Genomic DNA, 21,528 nt, shown 5'->3' with positions numbered 1-21,528 from the left:
CATGCCAAGTTTTATTAGGATACCTCAAAAGGTTTTGTAGTTACGCTTGCCACAAAATTCATTACGGACGGACGGACGGAAGGACGGACGGACAATCCGAAAACATGATGCCTCTGGCACCACTTCGTGGCGGAGGCATAAAAAAAGTAAAAGTCATTTAACTCTACCTATAAAACCGTTAATGATTATCCCTTTTTCAAAATATTTAACAATTTTTACATGATTTCACTATCTTTACCAACACGAATTCATCCACCTTTGGTTGTTTCAAAAAGTAAATTTAAAAAACCGGACATTGGATATTTCCCAAATATCAAGAAGTCAATCAATCTTCTGAATGCCGTGAGTGCCGTTAAGAAACAATGAATATTTAGCAAAACACAATGAGCGTGATAATTTCCCATCTGTCTAACGGATAAGCCTGTATAAAAAAAAAATAGCATTGCTAGTGCCCGTTTTAATTTAAAAGCGTCTAGTTTTCCATAAACCATGAAATGTTGATTCCTTTCATGAGGAATATTTTATCATTCTTTGAACAAAATTCCACAAAAAAAGAAGAAATCAATCTGAGATAGCTTTTCACCCCCCCCCCCTACAGCAACAACCCCATACGTGAAAACCGGTAAGAGGGCATGAATGATCAAGCTGTTGTTTTTTTGTAGTGGTTCATCTCTGGCTCTCTTTACCTGCCATTGTCCTATTTGTGCGCACGCCAGAGAATGAGCGCTTGTTAAAACGCGCATAGTTAAAGGGAGGCAGTCCTGAGATTTTCACTGTAATGATAATTAAGAAGAGTAAAAAAAAATAACCTTTCACTAGTTTATACGCGTGGAAATGAAAAACTGTCTCCCTACGCGATTTTTGAACAAGGAAAAGTAGAAATTACGCGGTGCGTAATATATGTCCCCGCCGGAAGTATAGCATTTAGTAGCAAAATGTACAATATAGGTAAAAAAATCAAGGTCAAAGGTCAAAGAAGTCAAAGGTCAAAATTCTGTGTAGAAGTTTTGAAGCCCTCACCTAGTGCCATCACATAAAGCAAACAGAATCGAAATCGGGTTAGAAATGGCGGAGTAGCATTTTGTAGCCAATGTACAATATAGGTCAAAAATCAAGGTCAAAGGTCAAAGAAGTCAAAGGTCAAAATTCTGTGTAGAAGTTTTGAAGCCCTCACCTTGTGCCATCACATAAAGCAAACGGAAGTGAAATTGGGTTAGAAATGGCGAAGGAGTAGCATTTTGTAGCAAAATGTACAATACAGGTCAAAAATCAAGGTCAAAGGTCAAAGAAGTCAAAGGTCAAAATTCTGTGTAGAAGTTTTGAAGCCCTCACCTAGTGCCATCACATAAAGCAAACGGAATCGAAATCGGGTTAGAAATGGCGAAAGAGTAGCATTTTGTAGCAAAATGTACAATATAGGTCAAAAATCAAGGTCAAAGGTCAAAGAAGTCAAAGGTCAAAATTCTGTGTAGAAGTTTTGATGCCCTCACCTAGTGCCATCACACAAAGCAAACGGAATCGAAATCTGGTTAGAAATGGCGAAGGAGTAGCATTTTGAAGCAAAATGTACAATATAGGTCAAAGGTCAAGGTCAAAGGTCACAACTGAAATTCTGTGTAGAAGTTTCAAAGCTCCCATGTAGTGCTATCATATAAAGCAAACAGAATCAAAATTGGCTAATAAATGATAGAGAAGTAGCAAATTGAACATTTTGATCACACACGGACGCGCAGACGGACGGACGGACGGACGGACACACGGACACACACACGTACGGAGCCCATTTCATAGTCCCCTGCTCGAACTCGTTCGGCGGGGACAAAAATATTTCCTGCAAGCGACACAGGTGTACGGGCAAGCGATCGTGTAAGAGCCGGCAAAAAGATGCTACGTCATGCATGCCCTACTCACCAAATTGACAGCCATGCCTCTAAAAACCAATTTAAGTGTTCAAATGATCAGTTGTAATTTTATCATAAAATGTGAAAGTATGTGATTTTATTATTTCAAACAAAATATTTCAAGCTTAGTTATATATAATTCCTGAAAAATTAATATTGTTAATTTAAATTTATATGCATTTTTAAATCAAATATACCATGAACTTCACATCAAATAGGCACGGTCCTTTTCTAACTTCCGTCCGTGTTGCATACTTCTTAGCGTACAAACCACTCTCGCGCGCGAATTCTTACCATACTATAATGTACACAATACTCCATCTAGCAGAGTTTGGCGTTCAAACCGAAGATAACCTGTGCATAAGAGAGTCGAATTCTTCAAAGAAAATATTGTTTGTATCTCGATATTTCTGTAAGTACTCGGATATCGCCTTTCCTCGAAAAAAATATGATGTCTGCCGGGCAGGGTAAACATAGGGGGTCGTAGGGATGTGATTTCGCTCCACTTTGCCGTGCATGGCCAGTCGGCACTGGCAGCAGCTAGCTCAGTGGCATTGTACTGCAGTCCCACCCCGGCTGCAGCCCCACCGTAAATGAAACATAGCTAGCCACTTTTCTTACCTCTCTACGATTTTTTCCTCGGTTCTCTTCGAAGTCGATGCTCGAGGTGTTTCTGTTTTATAACTCATCTGAGCAAATGGTCGGGATTGCATCTGGCTTCAGGAGTTTTCTCGGTTTATAACCGAGGGCCACAGCCTGCCGGTCCACGTGAAAACATTGCTTCTCAAATGGCCCACGCACAGGTAGGTCACAACACGACATCGAGATTTTGTAGGCCCTAAGTTTCTTATATTCGGCTTCGTTGTACCGAGATTTCCCAGCCATACAGCTCACCTTTCACGATACTTTTGTGGGTCTGGGACGGAAAAAAGTTGGGAAATTTTCTGCACGATTCGAGCAACCAGTACTGATGTAAGATAGCCTGACCAGACGACGCTGAATGCAATCGCCCCTCTAGACTATATGTAATACTAGTCAAAGAGATTATACCACAAGGTATAATCTCTTTGGTACTAGTACAGTTGGTCTACCGTAGATCTAGTTGTACCGTCCACACGTGTACTGTGCGAATATACAATACACGATACACACACACACACACACACACACACACAAACAGTACGTAGAAACAATGTCAAATACTAGTAGCCACCGACTTCTTCATACATCCGGGTAATTAGGGAGCGTACGGATAACGAGCAGAACACGGTTGGGAAGAGTTGCCCCTCGGTGACGTCTGACTCTCCGACAGGATTTGCTCATTAGCATATTCACCATGCAGATTCACACTTTTTCAACCAAAATTTACGAGCTTATTTGGTGATTTGAAAGTTTGTTTTTGGTGAAAGTATTTCATTGGAGGTACCAACAACAACATATTTTTTTTAAAAATTCGTGAGGACTGCCTCACTTTAAGCAAGGCGCGTTTTGCCCAAGGGAGCAATCTTTATTGGTTGAAATGTCTTAGATGCTACTTCTAACAATATTTCCTATTGGATACGATTATTGCGATGGGCGTGGTTATCATGACTTACAACACAGTTAAAACAGTTTTCTAATACAGAATTGCAAATATCTCTGAAAAGTGTACAAAAACAACTATAACAAAGAAAATAAGAATGAAATGTAATTGATGAAAAGAAAAATAAATGTACAGAAATATACAATATAAACACGATATATGGTGAAAAAACAAAAACAAAACAAAGAAAGGGAAATATGACTGAGAGAGAGAGAGAGAGAGAGAAGGGAAATGGCGGTGAAGAGCTATATAGGGAGAGTGAGAAGGACACAAGACTGAGGAATTAACAAAAGATATACGAGTAACTTTTGGTTCAGGAAAAAAAAGAAAAAATAGAAACAGAGAAAAGAAAAACGCAAAGACATACGGAAATGAATTCACACGCTAAGTGAACAAGAATGAAGGAAATATGGAGACGAGAACGAAAAGAAGAAGAAGAAGGGAGATGGAAGAAAAATGGAGGAGAGAGTGAAAAGACAAATAAGTTATAAATCAATTGTGAAGAAGGCACAGCCTGTAAAAAAGGCTTATGAAGTATTTACAAAAAGGATAAAAATTACTAGTAATCTAAACATGTGTCATTATATAACTACAAAACTTGGTTAAATTGGAAAGGACTGTTTTCTTTTGACAATTAAATAATTGATCCATCTTCGTAGTATTTGGGTATTTCAAGTAATATTTTTGAAGTATTTCTTTCGTTGTTCACTAAAAAGTCTACACTGAAAAAGGTAGCGAAATTCATCACCAATTTTCTCTTCATTGCAATGGGTACAAAATCTTTCGTTTATTGGAATCTGATTGTATCTTCCAGAAACAATTGGCAGTTTACGATTAACGCAACGGGATTTACATAAAATTTTTGCCTGTGAAACATTAAGGTTTCGAAGTACTTCTCAAAATGGAGATCCTGCTTACAAACTCGAAAATTTAAACATTGAGAATTTTTGTCTACATTACTATGCCACTCTTGTTTATAACTATCATTTAATCTGTTACTAACTAAACTTTTGAAGCCAGCTAAAGTGAGATGTGATGCTTGGCTGTTCCAAATTTCCGTGAGACCTATAGGTTGTTAGATATCTCTTTTATCCTAATTACCCATGTCATCGAATTTTCTTGCCTCGCAGATAAAACATATCGAAAATTATACAAAACATGCGCTATCTTTGACATGTTACTGTGAACAAGCTTAAACCAAAACATTAACATCCGAAGGGTCACTGTTTTTTGTAATCTATCTTTACCAATTTTACCATAAACCATACAATTCGGAGTTCGCTTATGTTATCCAAGAAGTTCCTTACAATATCTACCAAAGAAAGTTTCAATTTGGGCGAGGTCTTCAAAACCCCAAATTTCACTGCCGTACAGAAAAATAGGCATGATCAAAATGTTCAAATAGCTCTAGTTTTACGTCGATTGGAAGGAGGAGAGGTAAAATTTTGCTTTTCATGGAGTACAACGCTCTTTTGGCTTGGGATCTTGTTTGTTTATAGCTTTCTTAGATTTATTATTATAATTGAACGTTGTTCCTAAGTAAACAATAATCGCTGACACAAATTTTGTCATCTCCGAAAAGAAAGGCAGGAGCTGTTCTAACTTTTTCACGGGAAAAAATAACTATCTAAGTCTTAGCAGTATTAACGGTCAGATGCCACAATTGGCAATAATAAAATAAAGCATCAACAGCTAACTGGAGTTCCTCAGCATTTTCAGCCAACACAATCGTATCATCTGCATATAGTAATGTGAATAAATCAACAAACATAATTTTATATTCACTTCTTCGGTAGAACACGTTTCATTGATACCTGATGAAAGAAAATCCAGGCCAGGGTATCTCTGAGACAGAAATTACGAAAAGTCGTTTAGATACAACGAAAATAATATTAGTGATAAATTCTCGCCTTGTTTTACACCTATGTTACTCTTTAAAAAAATCTGATTTAGAATTGTTATAAAAAACGCAGGATTTTGACTTTCTATAGATATCCTAACGACCCGGAGTAATTTACCAATAATTTTATGATCAAACAATTTCAACCACAGTGAAGACCTATCAACCAAATCGATGTCTATTTCATTACCTTTTTGTCACGTTATCATAGTTTTGTTTCCTGTCGTGTCGTGTCGTCAAGTCAGTTTTTTTTCTACAAGTAAAAATGTTGCTGTCCCAGTCCTGTCTCGTGTCAATTAGTTTGCTTGCTGTTGGTTTGTGTGTAACTGCTTGTCCGTCTGTCTCTCGATGGGCTCTTAAACCTTCTGTGTCGCTTTGTTGCTGTTTTCAATCAATCTTTGCACCAAATCTTTTTACCCAAGAGGGGCCCACATTTTACAACAAGCTCTGTCTTTTTAGTGGGGTCCTCCGGTTTTTTACACACAATGCATATTGACAATTATTTCACTTTCGTTACTTTACCAAACATTGTAATGCATCCTTTATGTATTTTTTTATTAATTGTCTTCCTTATGTAATTACATATTATATAAAATATACAATATAATTTATGTATAAATTTACACGCATCATTTTTGTCATAGTGAGATTTATGGTAATATATTATTTCATTGCGAAAAAAAAAATGAATTTGAACTGAGCTTAAAGGGATGGTACAGTAGTGGTGGTTATGAGAATTTGGCTTTTAACTTTTCGCGAGATACCAAGAAAACACTTATGATTTAGTACAGAGCATACCATTTTAAGAAGAATTCAAAGTTTATTTGATGAAAATCGGGTTTGGAATGACTGAAACATCCAAAAACAAAGTAAAACAAAGCGATCATGATAAAGTGTGGGTCCCACACTTTACTATAATCGCTCTTTTTTTGATATCTCAACCATTAAAAAACCAATTTCCATTAAATAAACATTGATTCCTCAAAGAATTACATGCTCTTTCATATTTCAGAACAGGTTTCTCATTATCTCACCAAAGAATTTTAGAAACCTGAAATTAGGTTTCAACCAAAACTGTACGATCCCTTTAAGAGACGAGAAGAGAAGAGAAGCGATGAGATACAGTGTTCAGGAGTTGGAAGCTAATATGAGCGTACTTTCTTATTCGAGTGGTACATTGCGAGAACTTTTTTATAGGATCATTTAAAACGCTGTAAAAAACCTGCGTCTAAGATCATCAGTCAATGAGTTCCATACATCTGGACCATGATGTCTTATGGCATTTTGAGCTATAGTAATTTTAGGATTTTCCAAATGATAATCTGTTGCATGACGGTCAGGATATGAATGAATGCTAAAATTTGAAATATACATATCGATAAAACAATTCAGGGAACTGGGGTCTAGGATCTACACTCACATGACTCACATAAAAGTTATATCATAAAATCATAAAGTCATAAAAATTATATCTATTATGAATGTGTGTTTCCTTAGAGATTCACATCGAGGTTGGCACAAAAAAAAAGTGCAACTTAACCAGTATTTAGAGGTAAGAGTTATTGATAGATAAAAATAAGCAAATGACACAATATCTGCATTTCTTTCTCTCCTATCCAAACAGGGTGCGGTCAAAACAGCGTTCAAGAGAGACTCCTACTTGTCTTCGTCTATAACTTTGGTAGGGATGACATTTATGCCATGTATAATGAGAGTGTGTGGGTGTGGATGTGGGTGCGTGTGTGTAAGTATAATACACATTATTCTCACTACTGTGGCCATTCCATAATCTAAAATAACAAATTTGACTATGTACTTAGGGAGGAACATTTATAAGAACGACGGTAATCACATACTGGAGGAACATTTTAGAACAACGGTATAATCACTTAATAGATGAGCTATACTTTCATCTTTATTTTTCGTAACAAAAATAGAAAAAAAAATATTCTCATAATCCGTTTTCACTGATGGATTCTTTGTTTTGTCATCGCTAGGCAATGGCCGACTCACTGCCTTTACTTCTCTGTGGGGTATTTTATAACAATCAAAACGTCCCTGATACAAAAATGATACTATAAAACGCTACCGTGATTCCGCAGGTTTAAATGCCATACATTATTCTGTTCTTATCACGAAGGGATTCTGGTCCCGTTCTACATAACTACTTTTGGAAAAACCGGAAGTAAATAACCGCCAAGATGCCAAGGATGATAAAGAGTTGAAGGAGTCCGAACTTTGGACCTGAAGCCACCTCAAGCTCCTTCATCGACGCCCCGCCTTGTCTGGCTTTGTACGGCTTATGGACGCGTTGCCACACCGTCATCATGTGCTCGCGTGCTCCCGCCCAACGATGGCGACCATAGAGACGATATTGGGCGGGGACGTAGGGACCGAAGATGTAGTGGTAGGCGAGGGCCGGGTCAGTTAGGAGGAGCACGAGTAGGTTGGGCTTGACGCCAATTTCACTCGCGATTTCATCCAAGTACGGCATGACGTCGATCTGTAATGGACGGCAGGGTGTATTTTCAAACAAAGCATGAAATCGAATCCATTGCACTGATATAAAATGTACAGGCAAACGGAACCCAAGATAGCATTTTTATACAGTGTTGATTTACCAAGGCCAAAGTGAAATTGATCTGGCTTAAGGTATATACATAGGAGTGTAAGTAAACTTAAATTGTGGTCGACTAAAGATGTTCTGTTTGTTTAAGTGTATAACCTTTATTGGATTATTGATTCTGCCACTGTAATGTGTCACACACACACAAACACACGCGTTTCGTTTAATAGCCTTTCCATATTCATTAATGCACTCATTACCTAGAAATGTTGTAATGTTTGTTGCCTTTTGTTTTCAAGATGAGAGAATTTCCTTGCCTTGCTCACATACTGTTATAATTCATGTATTTTTTATTGCTAAAAGGACACCTATTATTTTCATTCTATTATTATAGAATGTTGAATAAAGAAGTAATTGCATGTACAATCAAGTCTTCATTATCAATGTTATTGAGAATACCGTCTTATCATTTTCGTCTTCATATATCTTCATTCGTTTTGAAATCGATATCATTGCTATTATCGTTATCATTCTTGCAATCGTCAGTAACACCTAATGAACGAGTCGGTGATCATGTCTACCCATACCTGGATTGTGTGTCTCGGGGATTTCTTGTAGCGCCTGTCCATAGCCTCCTGCGTGCGTCTGATATGCTCCATCATTTGAGCCTTGGTCGGGAGCTGCTTCTCACCTGTCAGGAAAAAAAAAAAATGTATGAACAAACAAAGTTACCAGAGTGAAAGCGGGCATTATCTAAATCACTGTCAAGCATATTTTCCGCCATACAGCTTTAACCATCATCATTTAGTATACCGTATGCCTCCCCCCCCCCAAAAAAAAAAAAAAACATTCAACGGGACCCTCCGCAATAATAACTTTTAAAGTAGTGAATCAATTTCAGGGTATGAAACTATAACTCGTTGCCCACATCTTACTGAAAACCCAATTCGATTTGCTTCAGGGGTCAAAGAGAAATGAGGAATTTTGTAGAGGATGTCAGCAGTCTCTCAAGTTCTGCCTATTGTGTTCACACAGTCATATGCAGTTCCAAGAGCAGGAAAGTGCTAAACTTAAACTATATTAACGGTATTAACTTACCGCGATGTAGGAGGGCCTTGACCCTTCCCGCCACTGGAAGCAGGGTCTTCGGTGATATGTTTCAATAACTTGTTTTTTATCTATTTACATCACTTACTATGTTTCTCTACTGTCTGGAGATTGATTTCGACCAAAACATTGACCGATCTGTAGGAAGTAGTCGAGAGTAACAGCAAATGGGTTACCTTTGAACACCCTTGTCGCCCAACGGGCCTGCAGCTCAGATGAAGGGAAGATAGGTCCCAGAGGTTGGACCATACCGAGCACTGCCAAGGTTGGGTGCTTGTGGTGCGGAGAAAAGACATAGCGGTACATCTCAACACGGTTGTCGTTGATCGGAAGCACGGAAGACGAGAGGAATGGGAAGGAGATCTTGTAGCCTGTTGCCAGGACGACGAGATCGATGTTATCTTCCGCGGTGCCGTCTTCGAACACAACTCCGGTCGTGGTGAAGCGACGGATGTTTGGCTTGACAGTGACCAGGCCATTCATGATACAACCCGGAAGGTCATCGTTGACTGTTGGGTGAGCGGCAAGGATACCGAAATCGGGCTTGAGACCAATAAGATCGTGGTCGACACGTTTCCTGGCAACACGGAAATGCAATTACAATTTGTCAGATGCTTGACTTTATTTAAGGTTATGGCTAGTAACTGATCAGTGGGAATCAGCGGGAATGCTAGGGGATGATTCCTTGTGGCATTCAATAAGAGTACATTACATATCTACTGTTGTGTGAAAATTATTTGCTTCAGAATGGTCATCATATTCAAGTAATGCACAGTTTAATGCCCCGTCACTGTACAGGCATGCTAACCTGGAAACATTAAACGGCACATTACTTGAATATGAGACCATTCTGAAGCAAACAATTTTCACACAACAGTAGATATATAATGTACTCTAAAATGAATCCCACAAGGATTGGAAAAATCATCCCCCAGCATTCACAGTGAGTTACTAGCCATCCCCTTTAAGAGGGTTCCCATGTGGTCGTTACGTTAGACTGTTTTCAAAAATACTTCTCTGCGCATAAACCAAAGAGCACGTGCCAATCGTAAAAAAAAAAATGATTCAATTTTATATCTTCAGTCGAGAAAATGGCTCAGCCCATGCCACGTACCATGTGATGCTCTGGAGGGAAACACTCTTCACAACTGCACACAACCAGCTCACGCAATTAATCGTATAGTATACAGCCCGTGTAAAGGCCATGTAGCTTACACCCCTTTCTATTGACCATCGAAGGCTCCTTCTGACCCCCCCCCCTCCCCCATGCAAAGATATTATGCAAAAATGTCAGCGTTCTGATGAGTTCCGATGAAATCTGGTCTTCATTCTAGAACATGTTTGCCTGCACCCTAAAGATACCTTGCAACAGCCAAGAGGTCGGCTGGACATGCCCGTTACAGTCCCCCAACACAATTCTGATAGTCACGATATTGACTGTACTCTTCACGCTGACTGAACTCGCGATGAGAATTGGGGTCCAATGGCGAGCTAAGATCTGAGTTTGATTTGATTTGATTTTGATTTGAATTCCTAAATTTCTTTTTCATATACTTCAATAAAATACAAAGTCATTTGAACGAACTAATTGAGGACAGTATAATTTGAATCTGACAATTAAAACAAATAAATGATTAATTCAAATATCCAACTTTTTTTTCTGACACAATGTTAAATGAAAATAAACAAATTATCTTATGCATACATAAGGTTCCCGTATATCTATTGTTCAAAGACAAATTAGGCAACTCTTGATGCACAGAAATTCAGGAGACCATCATCATAAGCAAACTCTTGACGAGGACAATGGCCTCAGAAATGAGTGTCTTAACAAAAGACATTGTAAGAATATAATATACAAGTCCCCACTCACTGACTGGCGATAAAGAGAGAGGGAGGGAAGAATGAGGGAAAAAAGTGCAGCAGTGCATTGTGCAAAATGTGAAGTGTTTGCGTGGAAATGAGTTGTGGATAAGTGTTAATGTTCATGTTTGTTGTGTACGTTAAAGTGGGTATCTCGTCGTCTTAGACCAAGTGGCGGCCTGGTGGCGACTCAAGCCATAAAAGAAGAAGAAGAAGAATTGTATGTATGTATGTATGTATGTATGTATGTATGTATGTATATATATATATATATATATATATATATATAATGTTTGTCTGATTCACGTAGGTCATATTATAATTATGTACTGTTCCTCATTAAAACGACAAAAAATGATTAGTTATTCGGTAAATGATCACGACGTATTAGTATCGTCGTTAACTATCGAGATCAATTTGATGTTGCATGGGAACAAGCGATTAATGAAATTCAGGTACACAGGATTATGATATGTCAGCATTGATCCAATGAACGACAAACGGTAGGTGGCATCGAAAACTCACTTGTTCTCATTAAGGAGTATCGATTCTTGGAGGCTCATGGGCATTAATCGCTCGATACGGTTACCGAGATCAAAAGGAACGCTTTTGTCACTTATTCTGTATCTGATCCAGGCTCCACTTCTCGTGCTCAGAAACAACTACAAGGGGAGGAAATCAAGAAAAGTATTGACAAGCGGAGTAGAAAAGTGGATATGATAAAATGGGCTTTAGGATCTCCGCAATCTGATTGGTCAATTGTCATGCATTTATTTTTACTGACTCACACTGAGCCATGCGTCCGGTAAAATCCGAACGCATGGCTCAAGTCTTGTGCAGTGTCATAGATGTACCGGACGCATGATGAGGAAAATGGTCGTATTTCAAAAGTTTACGGGACCATTTTATAACACAAATTGATGATGCACAGGCTAATTTCGTGGGTCGGGAAAATTGGATGCTCTCGTTTAACTTTTGAACAGTTTAAAACCAACTCGCTGCGCTCGTGGGTTTAAACAGTTCCAAAGTTAAACTCGCGCATCCAGTTCTCACCGATCCACTCTGTCCTGTGCATCATTTGTATTTAATCTCAGATCTTGGTAGGAGCCTAGAGTAACATCCTGCATATGATTCCTTACCTTTCTCGGAAAAAAAGAACTATTATCAGTATTCATAAGTATTAATCACATATTCAAGTATAGGTTTTTAAGTAAAGTGTACATTCTGCATTTTTGTTTCAAATTTCACTTTGGGAAGAAAACTGTCATGGTCGCTTAAACACATTGTAAATGCCTTCAACTGTTTCTACGAGATTCTACAATCGCGACACACTTTGCAAAGGACCCACGAGACTCTATTAGGACAATATTGGTTAAGATGAATTCTAGCCTTACTTGTGGACAGACAAACCAAGAAAAAAACTCCTAAACAAGACAAAGTAAAACAAACCAAACAACAACAAAATATATTCAAATTAAAGAGGCGTATTTGAGTGAGTGAGGTGCTCAGACACTTTCAGTGAAAATGATTAGATGTCCACCTGTCAACCCTTCTCCCCTTTGTCTCCCATCGTTATTCTCAGTTGCTATGGCAATGCTTCGTAGTTGTTGCGTTCAGGACCGGTTGTCACAATGAAACGCTGTCGACATTGAAAGAGATAAATATCATATCGAGTTTTTTGCTCGAAACGTCCCATGATGCTTGATACTTATCACAGGTTACATCCGTGCAGAGAAGATTTTTTGAATCATACACTATAGCTGACAGTATGTTCCTCCGAAATTTATGATGAGACAGCTATAAACATATCCAAAAGGAGTGATGAATATATAAATCATCATTGTTGTTGTAATGATAATCATCAATTTTATGATTCTATCATTATCAGTACTGATGATATCAATGTTATTGATAATGATCTTGATGATAATTTGTTATTATCAGTGTACGTAATTATCTTCATTATTACTATCATCATATTTAAGCCGTTATACTTTCAAAGGCAGGGTAAGGGAGACATCTACAGCTTTCAGTGTTCCGATATCAACGCCGCAAAAGCGCTCCTGTATAGGTCAGATCCTAAAAAATCTTCATGACTCCGTTTCGAAGGCTGTTGATGAAGGAATGTATACTTACACTGGACGCCATTCGCCCGAGCTCGACAGCCGCGTCGCCTCCTGAGTTCCCGATCCCGACGATGACTACCCTCTTGTCACGGTACTTCTCTGGTGTCAAATAGTCATGGGTATGCATTACGGTGCCCTTGAAGTTTTTCAATCCTGATTAAAGCATAAGTACATATGGATTATCCTGCCCTTATGTAGTAAACACAAGGAGCCTCGAAAGCAACTGTGCATGTATAAATTTCATTAACAAACACACATGCATATTAAATGAGCTTACACACATTGTCCACACGCCTACGTCACGGTTTGTCTAAAAAGAAATGAGATATTGTGCAACTCACAACAGAATGATGTGCTTAATACACAATTGAGGCATACTACACACTATACCTGAGAATATTTGTAATATACGATTTTCATATGTATTCTCATGACATTCAAAAGACAATTCAGAAGAATAAAAAAAAAAATTGTTTCTTTCTTAATATTTTCCTAACATAAATCGTACCGCAGTCTGAGTTGAAAATGAATACACGCTATCATGCAAATTACTTCAGTTGTATAGCTAATAGTCTGTCAACATTGCCTACATTGCCTACATTATGTACTTGCAAGAGAGGGAGAGAGAGCGAGCGAGAGCTTGTACCTAGGATGAGATGCTACAAACCTTGTATATCGCTACCACCTCTATGATGATACGACCCACTCCGTAGAAAGGTTACTACCACTTTAAATTCTTCTCATACTACTATTAATTTTCCCGTCATAGTCATACTTTCGCTTCTCCGAGAATTGCTGCTGCTGAGATTGGCAATGGTGTTGTTTCTAAAATTTTAGCTCAGCTGCTACCACAACTGAATGAATTTACTTTGAAAAAAAGAGAAATCCTTCTGTCATGAGGGTTTTGAACAGGACCTGGATACAAATATATTATGGGATGAACGGACAATGAAACTTCACAATTATCGTTATTATTATCATTCTCATTACTATTGTCAAATGTTATCATTATTATTACTATTATCATCATCATTATTATTATCATCATTATCGTTATTATCATCATCATCATTATCATAATTACCATGCACTGTCATTAATTTTTGTAGTAGAATTATTAGTAGTACATTGTAGTATTGTTATTATCGTTATATTATTTCTCTTTTTGAGAGTTGTGGAAGCGTGAGCCTCAATGGAAATCTAAATGTAACAACATTTCTTTTTTAATGTACAGTGTATACTTTCACTTTTCTTTCTTTTTTAGCTGGAGGTTTTTGATGACGTCGCGGCCGCGGAAAGGTTAAATACCTTCGAAGTGAGGTATGTTTGGTTGGCAGTGATGGCCGGAACAGACAAACACCGCGTCGAAAGTCTCCTCCCACGTTTTATTGCTCCCCATGGAGGTCAATGACACTGTCCATCTGCCCGTGGTATCGAAGTCTGGGGCGGGCTTGACACTGTTGACCTTGGTTTGGAGTTTGATGTGCTTGCGTAGGCCGAAGTGATCGGCGTACATCTCGAAATACTGCGCGCAAAATGTCAGGAAGGCAATTATAGGAAATCGTTTACAGTGTGACATAAGTAATGGAAGCATGTAACAGGTATTAGTAGTGGTGATGATTATGATTGTGATAATGTTTAAAATGATCATAATATTGAATGAAGGCGGAAGATTGTTCATGGCTCATGTGGGCCTAAACCTTAACCATCATCAGTGCATAAATGTTCATTCATGTTAATGAGAGAAGCTCAGGTGGTAAGTTTAGTAGTAAGTAAATGAGAGAAGGTGGTAAGTTTAGTAGTAAGTGTAGGCCTATGTGTGCAGCTATACACATGTACTCTGATCACCGCGAAGATACCAACTCTACCAAGAGTTTGTGAGGGAACCTTTTGTGCACTAGCTTCCTAACCTATACCTCTATTTCTAAATGTGGTTAACCGTTTCTGTCTCAATGGGTCAAAAAATGTGCACCAATTTCTCCGTGTGCATACCTATGGACATTAAATCAATGTGACACGCAGAGGGTTGAGTACTGTTCATGGTGTTTGAGAATTGAATTCAAAATCATGGAATATTGCTGAGAGACAAACGCGTCTTTCGAGCAACAACGTTTCCATATCGCTCAATGTGTATAACATACTTTATTTCCATTGCAAATTAAAGCATGTGATAAATAATCCTAGGATACTACCTGCCCACAGGCAGGTATATAAGTACAAGGAAAGAAATACAGTGGACCCGGTCCATCACACCACAATTGACAGTTACACAAATATATACATCTATACAAGTACATTTACACACAAACATAATACATGAACAGCTGTTTCACGACGAAAAAAACACACAAAAAATGAACTTATATCAGCATATATTCAACCTAGGAAACACACAAAAAAGAACTCATTCGCGTTCAATTACACCAATCTGCCAAAATTCATTACCAATAGATGACATTAAATCCACCCAATATAATCATAATTATTTCACATCCAATATTATAGAAAAAAACCGAGAAAATATACATAATGATAAATACATATGCAAAGATATAAATCCTATAAATATACATTTGTCATGCATGCCACTGAAGATTCTACCACCCGCCTTAATGATGCAGGAGATAATATATTCTTGATTTTTTAACCTATGTAGATATTAATATGCATCACATTGGTTAAAGGGATGGCACAGTTTTGGTTGAGACCTGGCTTTAGATTTCTACTTTTTGATGGTGAGCTAATGAGAAACCTCTTGTGAAATAGTATTATGATAGAGCATGTAATACCAGAAGGAAATGAACGTTTGTTTGATGGAAATTGATTTTGAAATGGCTGAGACATCCAAAACAAAATGATCCTAATAAAAAGTGGGACCTACCTTGATTTAGGATCGCTTTGTTTTAGTTTGTGTTTGGATATGTCAGCCATTTCAAAACCGATTTTCATAAATAAACTTTGAAATCCTGTTAAAATAGTACGATCGGTCACATTTCATGAGTGGTTTCTTACGATCTCGCAAAAAGGTGAAAGCTGAATCTTCATCTCCACCAATACTGTACCATCCCTTGAAAAAAAAAAAGAGGTGTTATAAGTTGTTTACTCGAAGCTCATATGAAGAACATTTCCAGGAGGAACATGGCCCTTTCCACCACCTCTCTGGTCCTTACCTGGAGAACTTTCTTGTTGTGAAGGAAGTTCGGCCAGTCCTCCGGGATGGGAAAGTCGCTGAAACACATGGTCTCCTTGCTGGTGTTAATGACGGTGGACCGGAAGACACAGGACTGTTCCGTCCGGTCTTCGCGATAGTACCACAGGCCTCCGATCACGTTCGACTTCTCGAAGCACACGACGTCGAGACCCTCTTCCAGACAGGTCTTTGTGGCGACCAGGCCGGAGGGTCCGCCTCCGATCACGGCAACCCTTCGAGCAGGAGGTCGTGCGTTCATCTTGATCAGTATCGACTTACCAAGTTATGTGAATCTAATTTGTATGGAGGTTAATACAATGAAACAGAATTGAAACTTATACACAGAAATCAAGTAAATTGGGACCCGGTGTTGGACGTAGCAATGGAATATCAAAGGTATTTTGCCCCTCATTGTTGGCACTGTCATCTTTTGGCTGAAGATGTCACCGATCGCCGACTTCGCAACCTGTTTTCTACTTATATATTATCATTTTCATGACAGACACAAATTCTCATGATTTTTACTGAAGATGATTATAATTAAGATGTTACTGAAATGTTCTTTCTATGGGCATGGTAAGATTATTATGTCTCATGAAATCTAAGAAAAGAGGGTGCTTTATTCAGCGATATGAAAAAAAAAATAAAAGTATATTATTCTGGAGTGAACGCTGTGGTAGACGGCTACGCTGATTTCTATGATATACTATTCCGTTTGTTCTACTTTGTCAAAATCTTACCAGGTGTGTTTGTTCCTTATTGATGATTCCTCCTTCAAAAGCATCAAACCAATAAACTTGAGTGGCTGCAAATGTTGTTCAGTTTGCTGTTGTTTTTTTTTGTATTTGTATGTTTTATTGATTTTCTTTATTACAAACAATACAGATTACACAATAATTATGAACATATGGAACAAAAAATAAAAATAAAAATAAGATCATCAATAAGACATAAAAACGCAGTATTATTTTGATGAATACACAAATTATGTGGTAGTTACCAGTATAACATCTTGCAGGTTCTACCCTAACAAATACAGTCTATGTTAAACCTTTAGTGGGTTTTACATCTCAAATTTCCATTTCTTAAAGTGAAGATGAAGTTTACCAAGTTTCTTAGCCACATAATACTCTGTTTCTTTCTTGATTTTCAAGTGTAACTTTAAAAATTCAAAATTGGGTCTTGTTCAGTTTGTTTTGCTATAGTGCCATTCAGTTGATGATAAAAGAGCAATTGCAAATACAAGAATTCAGGCGAAGAGCTCAAAATAATTTCGTGGATTTGAGACATACGATGCCCTTGAAATCACAGTGAGTGTGACAGGGTTTTGTGTCTGTTCAGTTACAATTCATGGAAAAGTGAGTACTTGTAAAGTCGAGAAGTTGTCACTTACCGTGAAGTTAGTCTTCTGGATCTGGATGCGGCCAGTGACAAGCAGTAGTGATATGAGCCCAGAGAAGAGAATACGAGTTTCTACATCAACTGGTGTCCAGTGTCCGACGAAAATAATAATACGGTCTCCGAGAGCTGACGAAACCCGATGTGTGCCGTGTCATCCCAGATGCGACCAAAGATTGTTTAAAGATCATGGGTAACGCTTTGTGTAGTTGTTTTTTTCCTCCCTATTATATGTGTTATTCTATCGAGACATATATATCGCATTCAACACATCTTATCAGCTAAACGTTCATAATGATCATAAAGGTTGCCTATATCAAGGCCACTCTATGTATTCAGCGCGGCATTGAACTTTATATACGTTTCCAACCTCGATAAGTGTATGCATTTATACAGACTTTGAACCAGATGATTCTCGCCCACTTTTGGTGTTTAATATTACATGTATGTCGAACTCTGTGGTACATTGTACGTCTAGACTAACACATTCATTGTTGTTTCTAACTATGTTTTTGTTTCTGTCTGCCTCACCTTTATCTCTCTGTAATCACATGTATCAAATTGATCTTATTAATATTGTATAACAATGTTGATTTCTGATAAGATTTGTTTTATGATGGTATTATTACATGACAAATTGTGGTAGTCTAATAGACTGTAAAGAGTAAACGGCAAATGGCAGACATTTTGTACCATAGGCATGGCTCGACACTAACTTTTTTGTTTGGTGGCCCGATGGGGCCACCAAAATCCTACATTTCAAATTTTTGGTGGCCCGAGAGAAAAATTTGGTGTCCCGAAAAAACAAAAAAAAAACATTAAAAGTCCTTCTTTTTAATGAGTCAAATATTTAAGTGTTATGATAGTAAGAATTAGAAGTTGGACATATCTACTCATAGATAAACTTCAACAAACTTGCAACACTCGCTCTCAGGCACTCATTCAGTCCTTTTCATCTATCCTTTAAACAAATTTAACTGCTGATTTCCGGCGCAAAAAGTTACGAATTTATTGACATACTTTTCAACCAAAAAAAAAAAAAGATGGTGGCCCGAGGCGGGCCACCAAATTTGCCCTTTTTTGAAATTTGGTGGCCCGACTTTTATTTTTGGTGGCCCCGGGCCACCGGGCCACCGTTAGTGTCGAGCCCTGCCATAGGTCATAAAGTCATAGGTGTAGAAGCAATACTGCGGTGAAAGAAGCGGTGTTAGAATAAAAAAGGCATAGAAAAATAATAGCAGTTGAAGAATCACTATCTGCGAGTTGATGACAATTTATATGCAAATGGCAGTGGGAACACAGTGAAGACTCGTAATGAGACTACTGTATATCTATATCATTGGTAGTACCCAGTTGTATAACCAGTTCTTGCATATGCAAAACATTTGGAAATTCGTAGTTCGAAAGAGTTTTATACAAACGCAACTTGCACTTACTTATGCCCGGACACAACACGCACACACACACACACACACACACACACACACACACACACACACACACACACACACACACACACACACACACACACACACATCAAAGGATCACCATAGTTACATAATTGTCCGAGAACTCGTAAATTATTGCTCTCTTTACCCTCGGGGTACAGATCAGTGTTGTAAACTATCAATCTCTGTACGACACATTGGGATCGATTCACGATATACAATGTACTGTATACTTTTCTGACTTCAACTGTGTCTACTACGCAGAGCTGTATAGCTTTCTGATTGACTTCAACAATTTGATACCCATTCATACGTAAGTTTTTTCTTTGACAAACAAACAAACAAACAAACAATATCGAAAACAATATGAAGTGGTATGCAACACACTGACGTAATTCAAACAGAACCTTCAAAATGGCAGAAGAGTGAACCACGTCTTGTCAGATTATCCGTAAATCATGGTGAATGCCACGGTTGTACGTTCATGTATCATATGAGAAATTGAATAAAGTACAAGAAGGCAAAAAAAATTATTCGATCATAATGAAACTGCTACCTTTATCTTTGTTTCACATTACTTTCTTTACTAGAATCACCTTGAACATGGTTTGATTTAGATGGTATGATTAAAATCAGAATTTCTCCCGACAGGCACAATGTCGCCGTTCTGGCCGAAAATGTTCTCGCTGCGACATTATCCACTTGATCCTGACCTGCGTAGTTTGTGACCTTGGTGCTTATACCAATTGCTCGCTTTGCGTTGATCTCAAAGGTCAAGTGATCCAGGTGCCTTAAGTTCTAGTCTTCACTTATGTCTCCTCTTAAACACGTTTAGATAAAAATAATCTCTTGATATAGAAAAATACATACTTCATGAATCCGATGAATACAGTATATTTGATGGATTGTTCTCAGTAAAACTCTAATACAGTACAGTTTCATGCTTTCCCGTTGAGTTGGATCTTCATCAATTGACAAAAACAATTTCTTGTGAGGTAATTGAGATGAGATGAATTAAAAGCTCTACGCGTCAATAGATATTTAATTCATTGAGTTGTTGTTCAAACAAAAGAAATAAAAAGATTAAAAAAGGGCGTGCGCCCCCCCCCCCCCCCCCCTTAATTTTGTAAAGGCGCCTTTACGGAATTCCTCGATCCGCCCCTGGTATGGGTATATGACAGAAATGTGCAGCACTTGGATAGATAAGAGTCTTTAATATTTTCCAATTGAATGATGATTTTTGAATTAATATTATCTATTCGAATACTTGAGATGTCTTGCAGTTGCTTAACAAAAAAAAAAAAACAAAAAAAAAAACAGACTTCGACGTTTGAACGAAGTGTTGAGAAATGACCGTGCCTAGAATGTCATGATGTGTTTTTTCCCTGCATGTTGTCGCGTCAATTTTGTTTTGTTTTGTTTTAATTTGGTTCAAGGAAGAGTCGTCTGCAAGCAAATATATTGCAGTACACCAAAAGTACATAGATGATTTTCTCCACTTCGATGAATCGTTTCTGATGGCTTGGAGTATATTACCAAGACCGAGCAGCCCGCCCATGAAATTTCCCCATTTAACATGATGTGACAAATCGAAACAATTTAATTCCACCCAGACAAGAGTGGAGGATCATTTAGTCATCTCTGTGGTTACCTAGGCAACGAAGACGTCATAAATCCCTGCAGGTAATCTCTCGTTATGGAAAGTACAGGTTGTAATGGACTCGGTGGCGACTAGCAAACTGAAAAGGGAGAAAGACTATTAAAGAGCCAATAATCACTTGCTAAGTGATGTAGACCTACTAACAATCGACTGGCAAATGATGTAGTTATTAACTCCTAGCTAACACAACGGGTTTCAAGGCATTCTGTGGTATACATAATGAGAATAAAGTGCACTTTAGCGGAGTTGCTTGTGCAAACAACGTAGAATACCTTGAGCCGAGAACATTGTACGAAAATGATATAGGATGCTCTTATGAAAAACGGGTCACCGTGCCTTAGTCTTGTCGAAGTCAACCTTATGTTTGTCACGTGACATGTTGAATGTTTCTTCCTCTTTTTTGTTTTCAGATCTATAATGATTGGGAAGAGCCTGCCATGTTCTGGATGACACAGTGACAGTCAGTGAGCAGACTTCACAAGAGATTTCCGGCGGGGATCTGGCAACCTTTATGGGCATCGTGACAATCATGATTTTGCCTGTCTCAGAAAAGGTTTGACTTACAGAGCAACTATCCACAAGTCGACTCCAATACATGAAGTAAAATCAGGCAACAGAATGATGGCTCATTTAATCTCTATGTTGAATGAAAGAATGTCTATGGTATTCTCCAGTGCCACATATTTCTATCATATGGCATTGGTCGTGACAAGAAATGCGAATAAACTGAGATGATGTTAAGTAATAGCACTCACAACTCTCGCTCTCTTTTGTACTTCGGATGAAA

The 21,528-nt window shown here is 38.1% G+C and overlaps 1 protein-coding gene across 1 annotated transcript; it reads right to left on the bottom strand.

The window, feature by feature from the left end:
* Positions 1-5,283: 5,283 nt before the first annotated feature.
* On the bottom strand, positions 5,284-19,515 carry LOC139731301 (flavin-containing monooxygenase 5-like). The gene is made up of 9 exons (XM_071642189.1): positions 19,489-19,515; positions 17,629-17,762; positions 16,216-16,528; positions 14,354-14,570; positions 13,056-13,198; positions 11,445-11,581; positions 9,233-9,633; positions 8,537-8,640; positions 5,284-7,886 (listed from the first exon to the last, which is right to left on the bottom strand). Exons 3-9 carry the CDS (start codon positions 16,492-16,494, stop codon positions 7,548-7,550), a joined length of 1,620 nt encoding a protein of 539 aa, XP_071498290.1. The 5' UTR covers positions 16,495-16,528; positions 17,629-17,762; positions 19,489-19,515; the 3' UTR covers positions 5,284-7,547.
* Positions 19,516-21,528: the final 2,013 nt, after the last annotated feature.

Source organism: Diadema antillarum, unplaced genomic scaffold (assembly GCF_040938485.1).
Source record: "Diadema antillarum isolate AM-2024a unplaced genomic scaffold, OU_Dant_1.0 seq00000368_RagTag, whole genome shotgun sequence".
In the NCBI taxonomy this organism is placed as follows: domain Eukaryota; kingdom Metazoa; phylum Echinodermata; class Echinoidea; order Diadematoida; family Diadematidae; genus Diadema; species Diadema antillarum.
This window is presented reverse-complemented; position numbering and strand designations above follow the sequence as displayed.